Raw genomic sequence first — 19856 nt, forward strand, 5'->3', positions numbered from 1 at the left:
GCCCACAACCTCAAAAGCAAACAGAGGATTAGGAAGTAAGAGGTCCCTGAGCAGCCACATTGGATTTAATAATGTCCATACCCTAAAAGTCATGCTGATCAGGATTTACCCCCATTAGTTTTAGATATTATTCTCAGAAGCCTAATTATTGATCCCCCAGCCTATGGACCATTTGCTAGAAGTTACAAGTTTAGAGGAGGGCTGGTTGGGGAGACGAGAGTGGGCATATGTTTGTGTTTGTGCTCATCTTCTAGAATCAGGCCTGAAAACAATGAGAAAATTGATAACTAAAAGCTTTTTTGTAGGTATGAGGAAAAAATAGTAATTTTTTTAAAGTAGGCAAAAATAAGAAATGATAATAGTTTGGGCAAAATATAACATAAGGGATAAATTATATACTTTTAGAAAGGCATCATGGTATTATGGTATAAATTAATTCATGCTGATGATAATGAATTAAATTATTAGAAAAATCTTTTATGAAAACACTGCAGAAAATTTGCCATTATGATATTTTAAAATTTCCTTAAAATTTTACTACTTAAAGAGATACATTATGTGGAAAATATATTACTCATTACATATAATTGTAGGTAAATATACACATTTAAAAAATTTTATCTCTTTAATTTTTTGATTCTTACAAAGGAGTCCTATTTAAAATAAGCCCTACATCCCTGCAATCAACTGTTCAGAGAATTTTTTTTTAACATCTTTATTGGAGTATAATTGCTTTACAATGGTGTGTTAGTTTCTGCTGTATCACAAAGTGAATCGGCTATACGTATACATACATCCCCATATCCCCTCCCTCTTGCATCTCCCTCCCACCCTCCCTATCCCACCCCTCTAGGTGGTTACAAAGCACCGAGCTGATCTCCCTGTGCTACTGAGACGTATAAGGTACACAAACACTTAAATCCATGTGGACATACATAGTACCCTATGTCATAAGTGGATTGCTAATTTTATGGTACTTGTTTCAGTATGGAATAATGAAACGTGAAGTAATTCTACATATTTCTATTTTTGTTTGATTAGTGCATTTAAATAAATTTTCTAACACTCCACTAATGTGAAGTGACTCACATATGTAACTGAATGTATACAATGCATATTACACTTAGAGCAACTAAGAATGAAAAAAAATTACTAGAAGTTGAAAATGGATTTACACACAATCTTTGTTTAATCAAGTGATCATTCACTTTTTATAAAATTCATTTCTGTGTTTTCCCTTTGGGCACCCTGATGGGCAGTTATGAGTGCTACATGATCCTTGCCATTTGTTCAGAAGGTCATTTCATTAACAAAGATATTTCAGGTGTTTCATGTGTTTTAATTTTCCATATAATGTCTTCAGCCTGACTGGAATATGCTGATTTTGAATAAATGATTTCTCACACATGTGGGAAGACTTAAAGGGCATCTTTTGTGCTCTGAGTGAACAAATAATTGATTTCAGCAAAAGCCATTAAAAATGGAATGAAAGTCCTTGGGCAATGCTGTAAAACATGGAGAGCAGTTGCCAGATGCTTTTGAAAACTGACCAAAAAAATGCCACTTTGAAGTTTTAAATAAATAAAGGCTGACTGTCACCATAGGTATGTCACTTTGGTTCTTACTCTTGTGGTGAGATATACTTGACGAATACTACTTTACTACCTGCGGGTATACATGGGATTCTACTCTAACTTTGGGTTTCCTCAGTCATTATGAGTGACATAAAATCAAGAGAAGATATGGAATGATTGATAGGAGTCATAAAATGCATGAGTTTGTCTAGGACACCAGGCAAACTCTAAGGTGTGCAGTACTTTTATGTTAAGCAACGTGGCAGCAGCACTGGGAATAGAAGTCAGTTGTCCTTCTTCCTGTTCTTTCTAGGCTACCATGCCCGCCCTCTTGATGGCATATGTCATAGCTGCTCCAAGACACTGGTGAGGAAACCACCTCAATCTAAGTCCTAGTTCTAGGGACATGGGCTGGATTAATTTTGGTGGAGATTTGGTTTATTTGTGCACTTGCGAGTGTGTACATGTGGCCAAAGCAACCGGCAAAACCTTCCTTTAGAACAAAATTGTCACTTAAAATTAAACCCACAGTTCAAATTCACTGTTCTAAAGGCACTCACACTGATTGTGAAAACAGAATGTTCACACCTAAGATTAATTATGAGTACACTTAAAGATATAATAAAATTAAAAGAGGTTTGATTTAATTGGTATTAAATTTAATAATTTAACTTTATCATAAATTCATCAAAAATTTTATGATTTATTTATCTATTCTTGGTAGGTCACATATTAGTGTGATTCCTTACCAGAGATGGTCCCACTCAGAATGTGAACATCCAAGCCAGTAGTAGGATGAGATTCCAATGTACTTAGAAGCAGTCATATTGTTGGTATTCTTTAGTTGAAAATAAATGATGAGCTCCCATAGGAAGCTAAAAAAAATTTTTTTAAATTAATTTTTGGCTGCATTGGGTCTTCGCTGCTGCACGTGGGCTTTCTCTAGTTGCGGCCAGCGGGGGCTACTCTTTGTTGCGGTTCACGGGTTTCTCATTGTGGTGGTTGCTCTTGCTGCGGAGCAAGGGCTGTAGACATGCAGGCTTCAGTAGTTGTGGCGCACAGGCTTAGTTGCTCTGCAGCATGTGGGATCTTCCCGGACCAGGGCTTGAACCTGTGTCCCCTGCATTGGCAGGCGATTCTTAACCACTGTGCCACCAGGGAAGCCCTCTACAAATGTTTTTAATCATCAGTTTTAAAAGCTTCTTAGCATTTGACTTTTAGAAAAATCTTAAGCTAAAAGTCAATCTTTTGTTTATATATATTTAAGCCCAACCATATAGTTGCAACATTTTTCAGGGTTTATTTTTCCTCTGTTCTTAAAGCATAAGAGATTTCATAAGGGTTTCACTCTATGGTTCCTGTATTATACACATACTGAAAGATGTTAATAGAATGTTTTTTCCTTACTTTCTCTCTGAGTAATTATAGGTGCTATTTGGCTCAGTACAAAGTACCATAGCTTATCTGTAACTCGTATCCACTGTCCCATTTTGTCTCTGGACTTAGAAAACAAAACCCGTTGAATTGGACCTGAGTATCGATGAGTCCAGGAAATGATTTAGTTAAAATTATATTCAAAATATTTTGTGCTTCTTTGCTTTAGCGAACCAGGCCATGAAAGCACAAGAGAAGAAGGAACAGGGTTTGTTCACAGTAATGTTAGAACATCAAGGCAACACTCTTTTTTTCATGGCCTTTCACCCTGGTAACTTCCAGGCCCAGCTGGAATCAGGGGATATCCCTTTCCATTTCAGACAGTTTTGTTTCTGAAATTGAAACTCTAATTCCAAAAGAGAATTAACCACAAAATTTCAAATCTCCCCCAAAAGATGTGGTTTAGAAATAGTTCATGGGAGAGGTCAAGGACTGTATTATTTTTTATTTTGTTATCACTAGTTTGGCTATCTGCTATTCACACATTTTTTTTTTTTTTTTTACGGAAATTACGGCTTTTCAAAAGGCAGATAACATGCTCCATCAAAAAGGAGAAACACACCATTTCCAAAAATAAATAGTCACTTTCCCCTTAAGCCATTAGGTTTTGTGAAAGGAAGTGCTAGAAGTGTGGTTCATTTTAAGGAAATTGTAAATGTTTGACATATAATTTTCTGTCAAGATAAAGCACTTCCCTCATTAAATGGAAACAAGTGCTCACTGTAGTGTTCAGCAGATGACTTCCTGTATTTTTCTTTCTCTTTCTACCTAATGTTAAAACGTGCATTACAAGTAGTCAACGATAACCAAGTATTTTACTAAGTCAATAAAAATGATATTTTTATCAATGTTTATATGAGTAACATTCAAAAAGTTTTAATTTCCTCCCATCATCTGTGATGTTTTTAAGAGTCGTTCTTAACTCAAGGGACTTGCAGGAGTTCAAACTATCTCATCCCTTGACTGATTTACTTCACAAACTCGGTAGACACTGCATAGGAGGTAAATTCCTTTCAGATGGTAGAATTATTCTGAGAACAGAGCCAAACGTCCCCTCAGCACTGGAAAGGAAGCAAATGCCTCATTTCCCCTTTTCAGAAGGCCAGAAGACCGAAAATAATGATCAAACGTTCTGTACCACTGCAATTCAGCCTCTGGGAAAGATACTTTAAACCAAATAATTGAGATCACTTAAAAATTTGTAGTATTAATCATTATCTCTTTCAGACAATCTGAAAGAAACTTTTAAAATAAACTTCAAGAGAAGCTCCTTATGATCTGAAATTTTTATACTTCATATTAAGGAACTAAGTATATAAACATGCTCATGTCTCTTGGTATTTAAGTTTCTTTTATTCCTCTCTACTCTCTGTGCTTCTCACCCAGAACTGATATCTACCCTTTCACATTCAACGTTTGGATGTGGGTAGACAACATTTTCTGCTTTTACTTCATCTTACTCATTTTAGTCTTCCACCTATGCAATTGAGCTCTACAGTTTACTCAAACTCTCCGTATAGAAGGTAACAACCCAGTTCCAAAGTTCACTTCAGTCTGTTTTTTCATTTGACCTTTCTGCTTATTTGCCACTAAAATAAGACCCTTCATAACAGTCTTTTCTCTCTGCTATAACCCCTATTTTGGTCTCCTTTTTTCAGTCCCTTAAAGAATTCCCAATTTTCTGTCTTTGATTTTACATTCTTATTATGTTAAAATGAGTTCATAATATATTATGCAATTTCTGTATGTTAAATATTTCTGTAAATTCTCTGAAATTGTACATAGATTTGTGCCTGGGTATTTGCACTAAGTAGGAACGAAAGGTAGATTAGTTTTCATCAGATTCTTGAATGGATTTCTAACCCCTAAATGGCTGAGTCATTGCTTTATACACACTTTCAGTGATTTCATTTGCTGCATGGCTTTACCAATTATCTCCTCTGAGGACACACCAATCTACATGCTCATCAGGATTTTACTACTGAACTCCTGACTCCCATTCCCCTACCTTTCAGAGTCTAACTGTCCCATAGTCACCTCAGTCCAATGCCTCAAACTAAATTCTCCCCGCAGAGCCTGTTTCTCTTCACATGTTGCTGATTTTAAGAAATATCATCAAAATTAGTCAACCCAGAAACCTAAAATTTATAATATATTCGAGTCTACTTCTAAATAAGTGGTTATTTCTTGTTGATTCTAATTCTTCTTTATTCACGAATTTCCCCTTCACTTGCCTTTCCATTTGCCCTTGTTTGATCCTGACCTCATTATTTCTCTCCCAGAAGATCCTTTTGAGAATCTGATGAAAACCACCTTCAATCTACCTTTTCTCCCCATCATAGTATGGTGGATAATGTACAGACTCAAGAACCAGAATCTATGGGTTCAAATCTCAGCTTGTTCACTTGCTACTACTGTAATATTTGGGAGTTATTTACCTTCCCGTGCTTAATTTCATTATGTGTCACATAAGGTTAATAATAGCACTTAGCTTATAGAGTTGTTACCATAATTAAATGATATGCAAGGGGCTAAGAAGATTGGCTCATACTATCTAAGTATTTGTTAATATTTTAATAATGGCAAAATATCCACCTGGTCCCTCTGTTTCCAGGCTTGTCAACTTTCTGATGCATTGTTCCTACGTTGTGACTGGGGTGATTTTTCTAACATGATAAGGTCACCATTGTCCTTATATACTGACAACGACTCCTCACTGCTTTCGAGGAAAAAATTCAGCTTCTTTGATCTCCCTCTGTGGATCTTTCTAACCTTGCCTTTCACTGCTCTCCTGCCTTTGATTCTGAGAATTAGGTTATGCATTTAGGTGTACACCCCTCACACCCATTCTCATGACTCCTGGCAAATATGCATGTTTATGCTCTCTAGAGTATCCTCCGTTTTCTTCATTTTGAAGACTTAGCCACTGTCTCCCCATTAGAGCCATCCTGCCTACATTCTAATCCTGGATCAACCTTTCTAGCTATGTAACCTTAGGAAAATACTCAAGCTGCCTGTGGAACTTATAAAATGGGGCTAACCACAGTAGTTCCCTCAAACTGTTATTGTGAGGACTAACTAAGTTAATACACATAAAGCTTAAGCCATGCCTGCATCATAACAAGTATTCAACAAGAGCCTTAAGAAGACTCTGCAGATGCGGGATTCTGCCCTCATCCTTCTGTCTCTATCATGATTTTAATATTCCTCCTGTGTGTTTCACTAGTCCCCTGCCACCCTGGCTTCACCACTAGCAAACAATTACAGAATATAATTGTTTGTTTACCTATCTCTTTCCCCACCAAATTCCAGTTTTCTTGAAGCCACGGACAGTACATCTTTTCTCTCTTCTCATTGTCTGAACAGTATCTGGCATATTATAGGAACTCAGCAAATCTTTGTTAAATAAAAATGGATGGATACCCTTACCACCAGAAGAGAATCTGAAACAAAACAGTTGCTGTATAACTATTTTTTAAATGAATGATAAATTTATGAATCATATCTTGGTATAGCAGGAGTATGTTCCAAGTTGATTTGGACAGTAAGAGAATCAGCCAATGTAATTTTATGATGGAACCTAAATACTATTTTCTTTTTATCTTTCTTTTTTTAAGGTTTGTTAGTAATTAAATTCTTGATCACATAATGCAAACTTTGTCTGGTGTATGCTCAAGGTACGTGATGATGCTTTAATTATCTCTGAACAGAGATGACTGCTGAATGTTGACAGTCACAGTACCTGATTATCCTCCCCCAAAGAATTCCAAACCTTGTTTCCATTATCAATGTAAACTATTTAATTCCCACAATAACTGTGAACTGCCAAAAACATGAAGCAATCAGCTAAGCTTTGACACAATGATAACATTGAGAGCAATATTTCTTTAGTGTTAATGTTTCTAAGAATAACTGCAACCAAGTTTTTGCAGACAAAGGTTAGGCAAAAATAAATGTGCTACCCAGAAGTCTTACAAAAATAGATGCAATTCAGTTTGTAATGACTGTTTGCCTAAGGTACCACTATTGCCTGTTCAGAACAACAAGAGGAAGGTTTGTTGAACTATTTCAGAAAATGTGTTTATTAACTGTATTTAGATTAAATATATCTCATGACATTAGATGTTTTAGTAGGAAAAGTTCTGTGAAACTAAACAAAAATACTACATGTTTTACACAAACCTCTTTTAATTCTTACTGCAAACTCATCAGGTATGTATTATGATTCCATTTTAGAGATTAGAAAACTGAAGCTAAAAAGAAGGGGCTTAGATGACTGTCAACAGTCAGAAACTCTACAGCCTTGTATCCAGACATTTTCTTTGAAAGAAATTTTACTTAAGGATAGCACATCATAAGTTTTCTTGTGTTTAGTTTAATCTTGTCACTTGGAGGAAAAGGAAGGAATTAATGTTTAATGAATCAACTGTGTCACATTCTTTTGTTTTTATATGCAGTATCTAATTTAATCCTCTCACTATCATTGTGAAGCAGATATAATTATCCTGACTTTTTATAAATGATGAGACAGCTTCATAAAGATTACATTAGTTGCCAATGACAGAAAAACCTCAACAGAAATTTTTCTCTTGCTTTGTAGTATTACATTCAGGCTGTCTCCATAAATGACTGACTGAGTCAAGTTAGAAAGAGAGGACCCTTAAGGTCAATTAAAATTTTTAGTCTTTTGGATTATGACACAGTTCATGATGTTTCTGGAAAATCCTTCAGAAGACTACTCTTTGCATTTTTGAAATACACATTTTAGAAAAGTGATGCATTTATTGTGATGTATTGATTTAGGCTTATTTGCATATATTTATATTTAAAAGTAGAACATTTATATATAATCTTTGATAAATAATAAATCTACTTGATAAATAAACTTTTGGTCTTAAGTAGGGAGAGATTTTACTTATGTGTTTTAGAATTAGAATGAAATACAAGTTCATTTTAGTAACTGATATTTAATCTAGTATTATGAAATCACTCATTTAAGTTTTAAATTCACCATAACTGAAGACTATGGTGCCAGTGAAAATGAAGATATGCAAAGAAGTAAAATCTTTATGGAAAACTTAGTGAGAGACATTTCCCATTTTTGTGTCTCTTATGAGTTCTTAAATGACCAAATAGTAGAATACTTAACTGTGGGATTAAAGAAAAAAAAGATTAATAAGAAGCAAACAAAATCTATGATTATAAGAGCATAGAGTTCATTGGATAATAGGGCAATAGGCTTACATTAAGATTACAAATCCTATAGTTAAAGCAGGATTTATTTTAGAATTTTATCATTAAAAAGAAAATAAATGTCTAGAGGTCTGAAGTATTAGACAATTTCTGTCTCACTCTGTAGTAGTAGTATTTTTGGATGTGCTATATCATAGAATAGACACAGTTACTTTTCTCATACCCTGAGCGGATGCTATGGGTAGCATCTATCAGGAGTGCCATAATAATTGTTCAATAAATTATGTTTTTTGAATTGAACAGATGTTTGGTTGCCTGACACTGCACCCAAAGACCAAAACTAGCCAGGAATTTTAATTTTGAAGTCACCCTCCTGCCTCCAAAAGCTTAAAGACATATTTATTGGACAATACTTAGAAAAGAAGTGAAATTATGATAAGCAGGCAGACATATGAGCTCTGTGAGAATCAACAGGGCTTGATATTTCTAACATCATAAAAAAAAGAATTACTCAACTCCATGTGCATTACGTCTCAGGAGTCTCAGGATGATAAGAAAAATATGTTTTCAATCTTTCCCCAAATGTATTCAGTTCAATATGAGAATAGATATGTCTCATATTAATACTTAATTTCTAAATACTCATGAGCTCTATTAAAATTCTCTGGCAAAATTCTACCGTGCTTTCCTTTCAGTAGACTCTAACTCAAAGTTTTGTCAGGCTCTGACTGATTAGCAGGTTTTTTCTTTCCCAATCACATTTCTGAGCACACCCAAATGGAGCTCTGGGAACTCACTGTTTAAAACATATTCTTTACAAAGTATATTAAGGGCTTGTTTAGATTATCTAAAGGAGATATAACTCAAGGTAATGGAGTGTAATAGAGAAATGTGAAATGTCTTTAAAGCAAGATCACTTAATATGGAGTTATCCTCTATATTCATATCTATTCACGAGAGTATGGGACTGAGTATTTTTTCAGATAGCTCAAGTCCACTATTAAATTAAAGGAGCCACCAATTATGTATATTGCATATGCACACTGAACCATTACATGAATGATCACATAAGCCACAACTTAATGACAACCATGATTTTCGGATGTAAGTGGTGTTCTCTTTCACTCATCACCATTTACCGTTCTGTGTTCACTAACAGAAAGGCTGATTAGCGAGCAGAACTACAGAAGATGACCTTAAGCTCCAAACTTTGAAGAGCTCTCCTGAGGCTCAGGTGAGGTTCTGCTTGAAGTGGACAAGTGCACACAGAGGCATTTATTCAATAATTGGTGGGTGGATGGATGGACAGATGAATGAATGTCTTCTAAAGAGACACAGGCCTGCAATATTTCCAATGATTAAATGGCTCCAGATATTCTAGTGATATTAAAGATTTGTTATTTCCACGGTCATGAAGACACCTCAGAATAAATTTGCCCATACACCCGGTTAGGTCTTCTCCACACAGGACTGTGTAAATAATCTTAATACAGACTTTTAGTAACAAATATTCTCTCTTCCTCATAATAGTTATTAAGAACTTCTATATCTCCTTTTCTCTACAGGCAACTCTTCCCTCTCCTCCTTTGCAAAAAAAATAGTTTTAAAATGGGAACTCTCCTAAGCACTCTGAACTAATCTCTAATATTGGCCAATTTCTGTCCTGTATAGTTAAGTGTCTAACATCATGATACCAAATATTTACCCATGAAAATATAGTAGATTTTATCTAAGGCTAAAAGACCAGTAAAAAAAAGAAGAAATTAGAAAGTCCTTTTAGAAAGATGCTGTAAAGTCAATATTCAAGCTTATGAATACTCTCTCTGAAGTTAACATGAGAAAATTGTCAGTGTAACTTCATGAAATGCTTCTAAGAATAAAGTTCTTTTGCTGCTTCTACACAGCAACTGATGCAACTAAGAAAGTTATATTGAATATTTGCTTGCTCCATAATTAAATAAGATATTTACTATACCAAAGTAAGAAAGAAATTCTTACCACCTTCCTTAGTGCAGAGGTTGACAAGGTTATGCACTGTGTCCATCAGCTCCAGCTGCTGCTTCTGAAGGACACTGTTATTGGTGGTGGCTCTGTTCAATTGTTTCTCCAGTTCCTGGATTATATATGTTTGACGAGTAACCAAGCCTTGAAGATTCTCTTTCTCTTCCTTTAAGGTGTCCAATTCTTCCTTGTGCTTTCCCTCCATTTCAAAGATTTTATGTTCTAATAAACTACAAGGAAGTGAAGATAAAATTTAGTTTTAAAAATGCTATAAAAAAAGCTGTGATTCAATTAGTTCCTGAGTTTATTTAAAGTGAGAAACTTTAGTCAGGTATTTCATCATGGAAATATTTTTTAAGTGAGAGACTCAGAAAAAAATATATATGTAAATATAAATATTATATAAATATATATATATATGTAAAATAGGAGTGACATATACAGCATGTGAAATGAAGAATTATTTAGATCACTTATTGTTAGAGTAATGTTTATTTCCTGGGGTGTATCTTATATCCAGGGTAGCTGACTTGGACCCTGTCTGCAGAAATTATAGTATAATTTTCATTAAAGAAATGGGTACAATAAGAAATAGAAACAACAGTTCAGAAAAATGTATGAACAAAACACAGATACTTACTTTGCTTCATTCATTTGGGATTCTCAAAACATTCACAGTGATTAAATTTCACAATAGTTTCGTGATGTCAAGGAAGAGCAAATTGATGCAGAAATCACAGGACCAGAAAGTAAGCTATCTAAAGTCACAATGAATTATATTTCTTGGGATTTTTGATATCTGGTCCTGTATCATAACCACTAGCTTACTTTATCTCTCAATCTAAGCTTTAGGATAAAGTCTAAAGGCACTGCAAGTTCCAAATCACTGAATACTTGGTTCCGAAAAGGAAGACCGTGTTAGGCTGGTGGCATGGTCTTACAAAAGAACTTGGGAAGTTTTGCTCAGAGTGATGCAGTCTTCAACTGAGAGCCGTCCTTCTCTCAGAACTCTTCACAGGATACTCCCTTTGCTTATTACACATTAAAAATGATAGAGAATGCAGAAGCACTCTTGGATCCTAGCAACTGACTGGGAATAAAAAGCATTTACATTTTATAGAGTGTATAATACACTAGTATCCCTCAGAGAAAAGCCTTATTCAGTTTTCTCAGTTCCATTTTCAGAAGGTTCAACCAGTCCTTAGTTTACAAGGTGTTATTCAAATGTAACATACCAGATTGGGCACTTAATTTACCTTGGAGAAATATAGCACTGAATCATTCCTATAAGTTTTCAAAAAGGGGACACTAGGGAATGTTTTAAACTTAATACTTAAATCATAAAATGTATAGTGATTTGGGGAAAATGTGACGGTTACTTATATTTTTTAAAGAGTATTTTGGAAATGAAAAATTCAGGCAAGGAAGTCAGAGTAGGATGAGAGTACCTCTAAAGGAGCAGGCATGATTCACTGTCTTATAGTGTTTTCTTCTGTGTCAATAACTTGCTGCTGGAAAAGTTAGTAGTTAAAAAACAAACAAAACTAAACAAAATACAACCAAAAGCCTTTTTACTGGTTAAAAAGTTTACCCACCCACTGGTTTAAGTGATTAATGTACTTGCTATGGATGTCAGAGGAGGTTGTCTCTGTGCCCATTAATTTTTGGCCTTCAGATCTAAGAATTAACCACAACGGATGCCTTAGCTCTTCCTCAGTTTACTTTTTAATAATTTTTGTTTCTCTTCCTAGGGTAATGATCAGATGTTAAATGCCCATAAAATAGAGTCAGTTAACTTATGGGAAATTTTTCTTTTAAATTCACAAGAGTTATAGTATACTACCAAGAAACCTTAGAATTTAATGTAAAGAGCAACATTTGGATGTATAGTCATAAAATACTGGATAAAAATTCTGAATTACCATTTTGTTCCTGAAATAAGATGAGCACTGGCCTTTCAGTTTTCCTAATTAGTAGGTAACATTCTGGCTTGGAAAATATCATGCTATAGTTATAATTCATATTTATTAGTTGCTACCTGCCAACAGTGCTCTCAGCACTATGTAAAATGACGCTATTCTTACTCTAAGGATTCATTTTTAGAGAGAAATGAAATGAAAAAAAGGAAAGAAAAAACCTCAAATGAAAAAAAGCAGCTATAAGAAACGTCTATTTCAGACATAACACTTTTTTTTTTTTTTTTGCATACGTGTTTTGACACTTTCTACTTTTGATGCATTCTTTGTTCAAGAAGACATATACTAAAAGATGGCTACTATCTGAGATGTCAATAAAGGAGCTTTTTGTCTGTTTTGTTTTGATTTTCAGGATATTTTGGAAAGAGATGAGAATGGAAAGTTGATCAAAGAAGTCCTGGTACCAAAGGAAAAAATTCTCAACACTGGCTTGTGGAAGAAAAGGTCTGCATTTCCCAAGTAAAAGGAGTATACACTTAGCATGTTGTAAAGAATGTTAATTTTCATAATTCACCAAACAACCTTAATGCACCATGACTACCAGTTATCAAATGATATCAACATAGCCTGTCATCTTAAAATAGATATTCATGTAAAATAAAGAAGAGACTGCTCAGGGAAGTAAGAAGCCTGCTGTGTATCAGACATTTCACTGGATTGGGAATGAAATATTTCATTAAAAATAAATATGCATTAAAAACTATAAGCAAATTGGAAACATGTCACACTGTTTCCCAAATGGCAGGTCTTACCAGTTAATTATCTCTTCTAGTCATTTTCTCATCTTATTTCTTCACTTGGATTCTCTTTAATAACTTTTGTACTCTAGTAATTCTCTATTAACTTTATTTACTAGAGATACCCTTTATATTAATGACAACTTTTTAGACTTCTTCAGGCAAAACTGATACCTTTTTGATACCACTCATCACTCCCTTCCATCTTCTCTTCATATCTGGCTTCCAAAAATACTATCCTCTTTTCTTTGATACTTCTCATCCATTAGTTATTATCCACTTGGGAAGTCAGCCCTTCCTCACTATATCCAAACTGGCTTGAATCCAAAACTCTTCTGCCAGAAAATATTCATATACCATCTCCACTTACTAATCACATTGTTGTAATACATCATTTTAGTTGTGTAGCATTTTAAAACCCTTATCTCCTTTGATTGTTAAAGTAATATAGTGATACAGAGTGAGTAGATGTTATAAGCCCCAGTTTATAGGTAAGAATCTAAATATCTTGTATAAAATTGTGTACATACTGTGTCATAACCAAAATAAAAAGCCATGTCTTCTAACTTAGACTAGAAATCTGCCCATGACAACCCAGTGCTATGAAAACTAGCTTTAGTGTCTCATCTCTTTGATTTAGTATAACATAATCTCTATCTACTTCCACCCGCTTATATTTTGCCAAGAATCAAGGCATCAACTTAACATCTCTTTAGTATTTGCTGCTCTCCATCTGGTTATTTTTGGGAGCTTGTCTTTCACAATATTTTAACCTATCCATCTTCTCCACATATAAAAACAAAATTTCTTTGCCAAGCCATTTTTTAAAAAAATCTGAACTGAGATTTTCTTAAATATCGCTCTGCCTTAACTCCTCTGCCATTAAATTTAATTTTCTTACTCAATATATTGATCATATCCCATTTTGTCCTGAGGCCTTTTATTGTTTCTCTTACTTTTCCCTATCCAGGTCAGCTGGGAGAGGCCAGCTCACCTAGGCACGGAGACTTCTATATACAAAGGTTGATCTGAAGGACAACATGACAACTCCACTGTCCTAAATTCAATTGGCAAAGTAGTCATATTTTCTCTATGATGGCCTTCAGCAGCAAGTTTAGTTTAGGTTTAAATGCATAATCCAAAACCTGGATGTTGATTCCAAACTCCAGTGTACTCTTTTCTAGAGTGCATTCAGTGTATTTTTATTAAGCATTCCATTGTTGAGTTCTACTGTCAAGTTTTGGGGAATGCTAAATTAAATAAATAATTTTATCATGATGCATCCTTTAGGATTAGTGTTCCATGGAACAACAATTTATGAAACTCTGCACCTAAATCTATTCAAATTGAACGTAAAATCCAAAGACAGAGTTTCTCACAGGATTCTCAATACTTCACGTTTCTCATCCTTCTAGAAACACTTTGAGAAGAGACATGCATAGAATTTGGCACTTAACTTCTAGTTTGAGGCAGAGGTGCACTTTAATGAAGAATAAAATAAACAAAATAATCTAGGCCTTTAACTTCAGCAAAAGGCTCTAATTGAGTATATATAAAGCCCTATTTGAAGTTTTTGGTTGACTTTTCCCCCTAATTTTCAGTCTGCCTCCTCCAACATATCTTACTGGAAATATTTCAAATCACTGAACACATCTTGAAGCTTTCACAGAAAAAGCTCTCCCTTTCAAATTGTTTCCCACAATAGGGTTCTTAACATAGCAGCAACTGAATTCACAGGAGTTACAGTTGTCTAAGCTCTATGTATATAAGTATAGCCCTCAAACAAGGAGGAAGATGTTAAAAAAATACAGAAACCTTCTCATTTTCATCTGTCTGAATCTCCTTACAGATGTTTCAATTTTTAAATTATTTTTAATCTGTATGGTGTCAACACATATTGCAAATATGGGTTTTAAAGAATGATCTTTTTCCCCCATTCAAGCAAGGGCACAGTAAGTTCAGGTTAAATTTATACTTTAAGTTTCTAACTTGAACACAGTAAATTTTCTCTCAAACTTCATATTTAATATGAAGTTAAACATTTCTGTAATTCAAATGTGGAACAGAAGCATAGATCACTACAAGTAAACATTGTCAAATAAATTTTTTTACGTTTGGGGTAAATAAGAATAAGCTAAATATACTGTGGAAGCCAGAAACCAAGAAGAAAAAATATATATACACTTCATAACATAAAATCATAGTTCTTCTGTAAAAAATAGGTTGAACAATAAATGACAAACTAGAGAAAATATTTACAACATATACAACAAAATTTTAACATCCATTAAAGAGCTTATATGAGGAAATAAAGATATGAGATAAACAATCTAATAGAAAAATGAGAAACATACATGAATAGGCTAGTCACAGACGAAGAATGCAAATGGTCAATAACCAGGAAAAGATGCACAACATTACCTCTCGGGTAGACAAGATTAATCAAATGGCTAGCAAGGTTTGGGGAAGCCAGAAAGCCCATGCACACTTGGGGAGAATGTCAAATTTGCAGATAATTTGTTAATATCTTCGAAAATTTAAAATAATCACATAAAAGATCTACTAAATTGTAAATTTTGGTGCATCTCGAGCAATGAATGAGTTATATGTGTATATAGCTACATGTGTAATATATCTATGATAAATTGTTATAAAGTACAAAACCCCAGCATCTTAAAAATAGTTACAATCTATACACATACACATATATGATTTAAATACGTACTTGTGCATATGTGTAATTGTATATGGGTATCTCTGTAAGCACACAGATAAACATGCACGCTCCATATACACATGTATAATTAGTATATTCATTAAGAAGTCTGGAAGAATAGGCACCGAACTGTCAATCTGTTAATGATGATTCTCTGCAGGGGGTGGAGGAATACGGAATTTGGGACTCTGAATTTCAATTTATACACTTCTATAAAATTTAAAATTTAAATCAGTTAAGTTTGTGTTGATTTTTTTATCAATCAGAGTGATGTGGTAAATAGTCATGAGTCTAGAATGGTCTGAGAAGATGCTGTCTAGAGATGAAAAAATTGGGTTGAATTAGTGAACTCAAAATGTGCACTGATAACCTTGGCTGCCATGCAATGGGCTTTTGGGGATGCAGAATAGTGGTATAAAAGCCATCTGTATTTTATTTATGTTAAGAACAATGAATATGTTTACAATATTTAATGTAAACTATGTGATCTGTTTTCCATTAAAATATTTTTTAAATTGTATGTGTGTTTCTGTGTACATAGATAAATGACATTTATTGGGATATTTGCCAGTTCATTTGCCAGTTCATCAGTCAACATTCAAAAAGCATTTAATACTCTATATACTATGTGTAGAGAACTGTGCCTGGGAGCATGAAGACAGAAATAAATAAAACACAGTCTCTGTGTTCCAGAAGGTCACAGCCCAGTAGTAGAGATACACACACACACACACACACACACACACACACACACACACACACACACATATACACACACACACATTACAATGTGATGGGATAAGTGAAGTAATGGGAGGAAAAAACAAGGTAGAGTGTTATCACATAAGTTGTAACGAGCAAATCTATTTGGCAGCGTCAGAAAGTTTCTTGGAGGGGTAATATCTGCACTGAGTTTTGAAGAGACAGAAGTTTGTGAGTTGAATAAAGGACTACAAGGCATTCCAGACAAGACAAACATCAAACAGGTCTGAAAAAACATCGTCTTCAGTGATACTAACAACTAGTATGATTAAACACTTATTATGTGTTTCAAACACTTCCCTCAGTATTTTATATGCAATAACTCAGTTAATCCTCACATCAACTCCATGTACCACTATCATCATCATCCCTGTGTTACGAATGAGAACACCAAAGCACAGAGTTTACACAACTTGCTCAATGTCACACAAGTAATATGTGGCCGAGTTGTTTACAGCAGAATCAAGGCAAACCCAGGCAGTCTGACCTTAGAGCTCCTGCTCTTAGCTATTAGACCATACTTCTAAAATATAAGAAGACTTCTGAAAGTAAGGCTATAAAATTAGGATTATAATGATCATGGACCATGTTCTATGCTAAAGAACTTGAACTTTCCTCAGTCCCTTACAGAGAACGAGAAGAGGGTTGGGCAGATGCTATCTAGAGATTTAAAAGTTGTGCTGAACTAGTGTGTGTGGAGACCTAAAAAAATGGGAAAAATAATCTGACTTGAATTTTAGAACTTTAGCAGACTTTGGGATGATAGGTTTGAGAGACATGAGGTGTAAGCCATGCAAAGAGGTCACTGCAATGGCTAAGACAAAAATTAATAGGATTTTGACCTAAGACAGAGTCAGAGTAAATAGAAAGAAAAAGATAGATTGGAAAAACATTTAGAAGATAGAATTGACAACATAAACAGTGACTGATAACGTTGTGACTTTACTTTAGTATTTTGTAAAGAACTTATCTAATGGAGGATAACTTTGATTAGAAAGACTGTGATTTAACTTTTCATTTATTTAGGCATATTAAGTATTAAAAATCAATACTTCACTATTCCATTACAAAAATTTGTTAGCAAGGTATAGTTTAGTATCTTGAAATTATACACACTTCAATAACTTAAAATTAACTTAATAGCTTCCCATAACCTCTAGCTAGAAGATAGATGGAGCTTGTCAAATAAGTTCAGTGAATTCCCAAGGTAAAATAAATAGTTTATATTTCCTACTCTAGTATTAGGAGGAATAAATAACAATCTGTATAGGAGTAGGCCAAAAACAACTAGCCTATCCCTTTCTCCAAATTTGTATTTGATTTAGCTGAGGATAACTTGACAACCACATCAATTAATCCTGAGGCTGCATCATATTGGAAAAACATTTTTATAATAATTAAGACAGAGAATCATATGGACTTGAATGCTAATTTTGCCATACATCAGCTGTTTGGTCATGGGCAAGTTACCTGACCTCTTTGAACTTGAGTTTCTTCATATAAAATGAAAATAACAATAGATAGTTTGCAGGATTAGTTGGAGGATTAGCAGTAGTGTATGTAAAGCACCTGGCTTAGATGTTCGCCTGCCTGATATTAGATAACTAGGCAGATAATTTTGCTGAAACTATGTCAGAATGACCACCATTTGTGTAGTTTCACTTCACTCTAAATGGTCTAACTGAAGATTTCCCTAATCTTCATTCTGCATATTCAACACAAGTTTGATCAAGAAAGCCCAAGGCCTCCATCTTTGTACACATGGAGTGTTGATTTCTCTTCCTGTGTACCCTGGTGAGGCAGAAGAATTTGTTCTAGAATATTTTTTTCACCTGGCTATGCTCCAACCTTGGAAAAAGTTGGGGTTAAGTCACAGATGGACAGGTGCCTTGAAACCTAGTTAGCTGACCAAATCTTGACACCAGAAGATCCAGTTACATATTTAGCTCAGCTGAAGGGATCTGCATTATGACATCCTTCCCTGTCTACCTCTCTTTTCTATTTTTTTGAGCAGAAATATACTGGAGAAATCCAATAAAAGTTGACAATTACATGTCTCACTTTGTCATACCAACCCTCTGTGTGAGGTAAATATTAATGCTTCCCCTTTTTTGAGTTCTTGGTTGTATAATTTCAATTATATGGGCCAGTTACTGATCTCTTACTTCTAAGTGCTATTTCCTTGAGGTAAGGAATGAAACCAAGTTTTGAGATTAGGACAGCATCCAATAAAAAGAAATCCTAAAAAAAGCAAACTGGAAGCTTCTTGGAGTCACCCCCAACTAGATTGTTAGGAAAACAAACAGCAGAGCAAGTGTTGTTAATCCTACTCCTGCTTTGTGCCTTTGGCCCTTTAGGGGATAAAGAAGTGAACCTAATGAGGCCAAAATTCTGTTTTCAACCCTACAAGCGATGCATTTAATTTGTCAGGATGTAAATCAGCAGGACTCCTCAGCATGATTGTGTAGTATAATCCTGTCCATAAAATATTCCTCTGTGTTCTGCCAAAGAAGTGGTGCCAAAGAAGTGGTGGACCCTCTGAAGGGCCAGTTCACTGACTTGGCAGCTGAGGCCCCATCATACTCAAAACTGGTAAGTCACACACCCAGACACAACCCCTAACATTCCCGGGGGAGGAAGCAAAGCGTAATTTAGATAATCCCCTTTGCAAAGTGTATTAGCTGATCCAAACCAGACCTGGCCGACAAATGGCATGTTGTTCTTACATTTCATAGATGCCTCAATGTAGAAATAGCTTCTTGTTGCATTTGGAGGATTAAGATTCATTTAAGGAATAGGTATGGATGATCAATAAACTATTTTAAATTATATAAACAGCTTCATGCTTGACCTTCACCTTCTATCCACTTAAATGGTATGGGGGGGGGCACGTTTCTTTGTTGATCTAGAAAGAGCTTGGCAGAGTTCCTCCAATTCCATTTCCCATATGAAAATAAACAATAATAATAAACATAATAGGGAAAGTATGCTGTGTATCACAGATGGGTACTTCTGCCTTGTATAAAGAAAAACACTTTTCTTCTAAATGGTTCGTGGAAGAATATGCCTGGTTTAAGAAGAGATGTCGCACCAACACTCCATTATACACATGGACCCGTCAATAGGAAGACACAGATAACTACAGAGATATGGAAATGCCAGGAGATTCAGCACTTTGATAGAAAAATACCCCAAGGAACCACATGTGAGGTAATGTCATACTTGAGGCTCAAAAACTAAGGGGTGCAGAGTGGGAATAAAAGATGCATCTAAGTTTTTTTCAGCATGAGCGCAGAAATGAATTTCAAGTTAAAATCTAAATCCCTGAATTCACTGTGAAATACCTATACTGCTAGGAAATGAAATTGTTATAATCTTGAGAAAAGTTATCATTATCAATAAATGGTGTGATTTGTATATATAAGAAAACCTGAATTTTCCTTAGAAATTAGAATTCAGTGAG

The 19856-nt window shown here is 34.7% G+C and overlaps 1 protein-coding gene across 2 annotated transcripts in view; it reads right to left on the bottom strand.

Moving 5' to 3' along the window:
- The window catches only part of ANGPT1 (angiopoietin 1), a 250606-nt gene that overhangs the window by 63652 nt on the left and 167098 nt on the right, over positions 1 to 19856 (bottom strand). Inside the window, exon 4 of one of the 2 annotated variants that reach the window (XM_027131602.1) lies at positions 10200 to 10432. In XM_027131602.1, coding sequence (XP_026987403.1) covers positions 10200 to 10432 — 233 coding nt within the window. The remainder of the gene's footprint in view (positions 1 to 10199; positions 10433 to 19856) is intronic. The other variant, XM_027131603.1, reaches the window with a different exon arrangement.

The sequence above is a fragment of the Aethalodelphis obliquidens genome, unplaced genomic scaffold, assembly GCF_003676395.1.
Source record: "Aethalodelphis obliquidens isolate GAN/ISIS:26980383/991018 unplaced genomic scaffold, ASM367639v1 scaffold39, whole genome shotgun sequence".
NCBI classification, from domain to species: domain Eukaryota; kingdom Metazoa; phylum Chordata; class Mammalia; order Artiodactyla; family Delphinidae; genus Aethalodelphis; species Aethalodelphis obliquidens.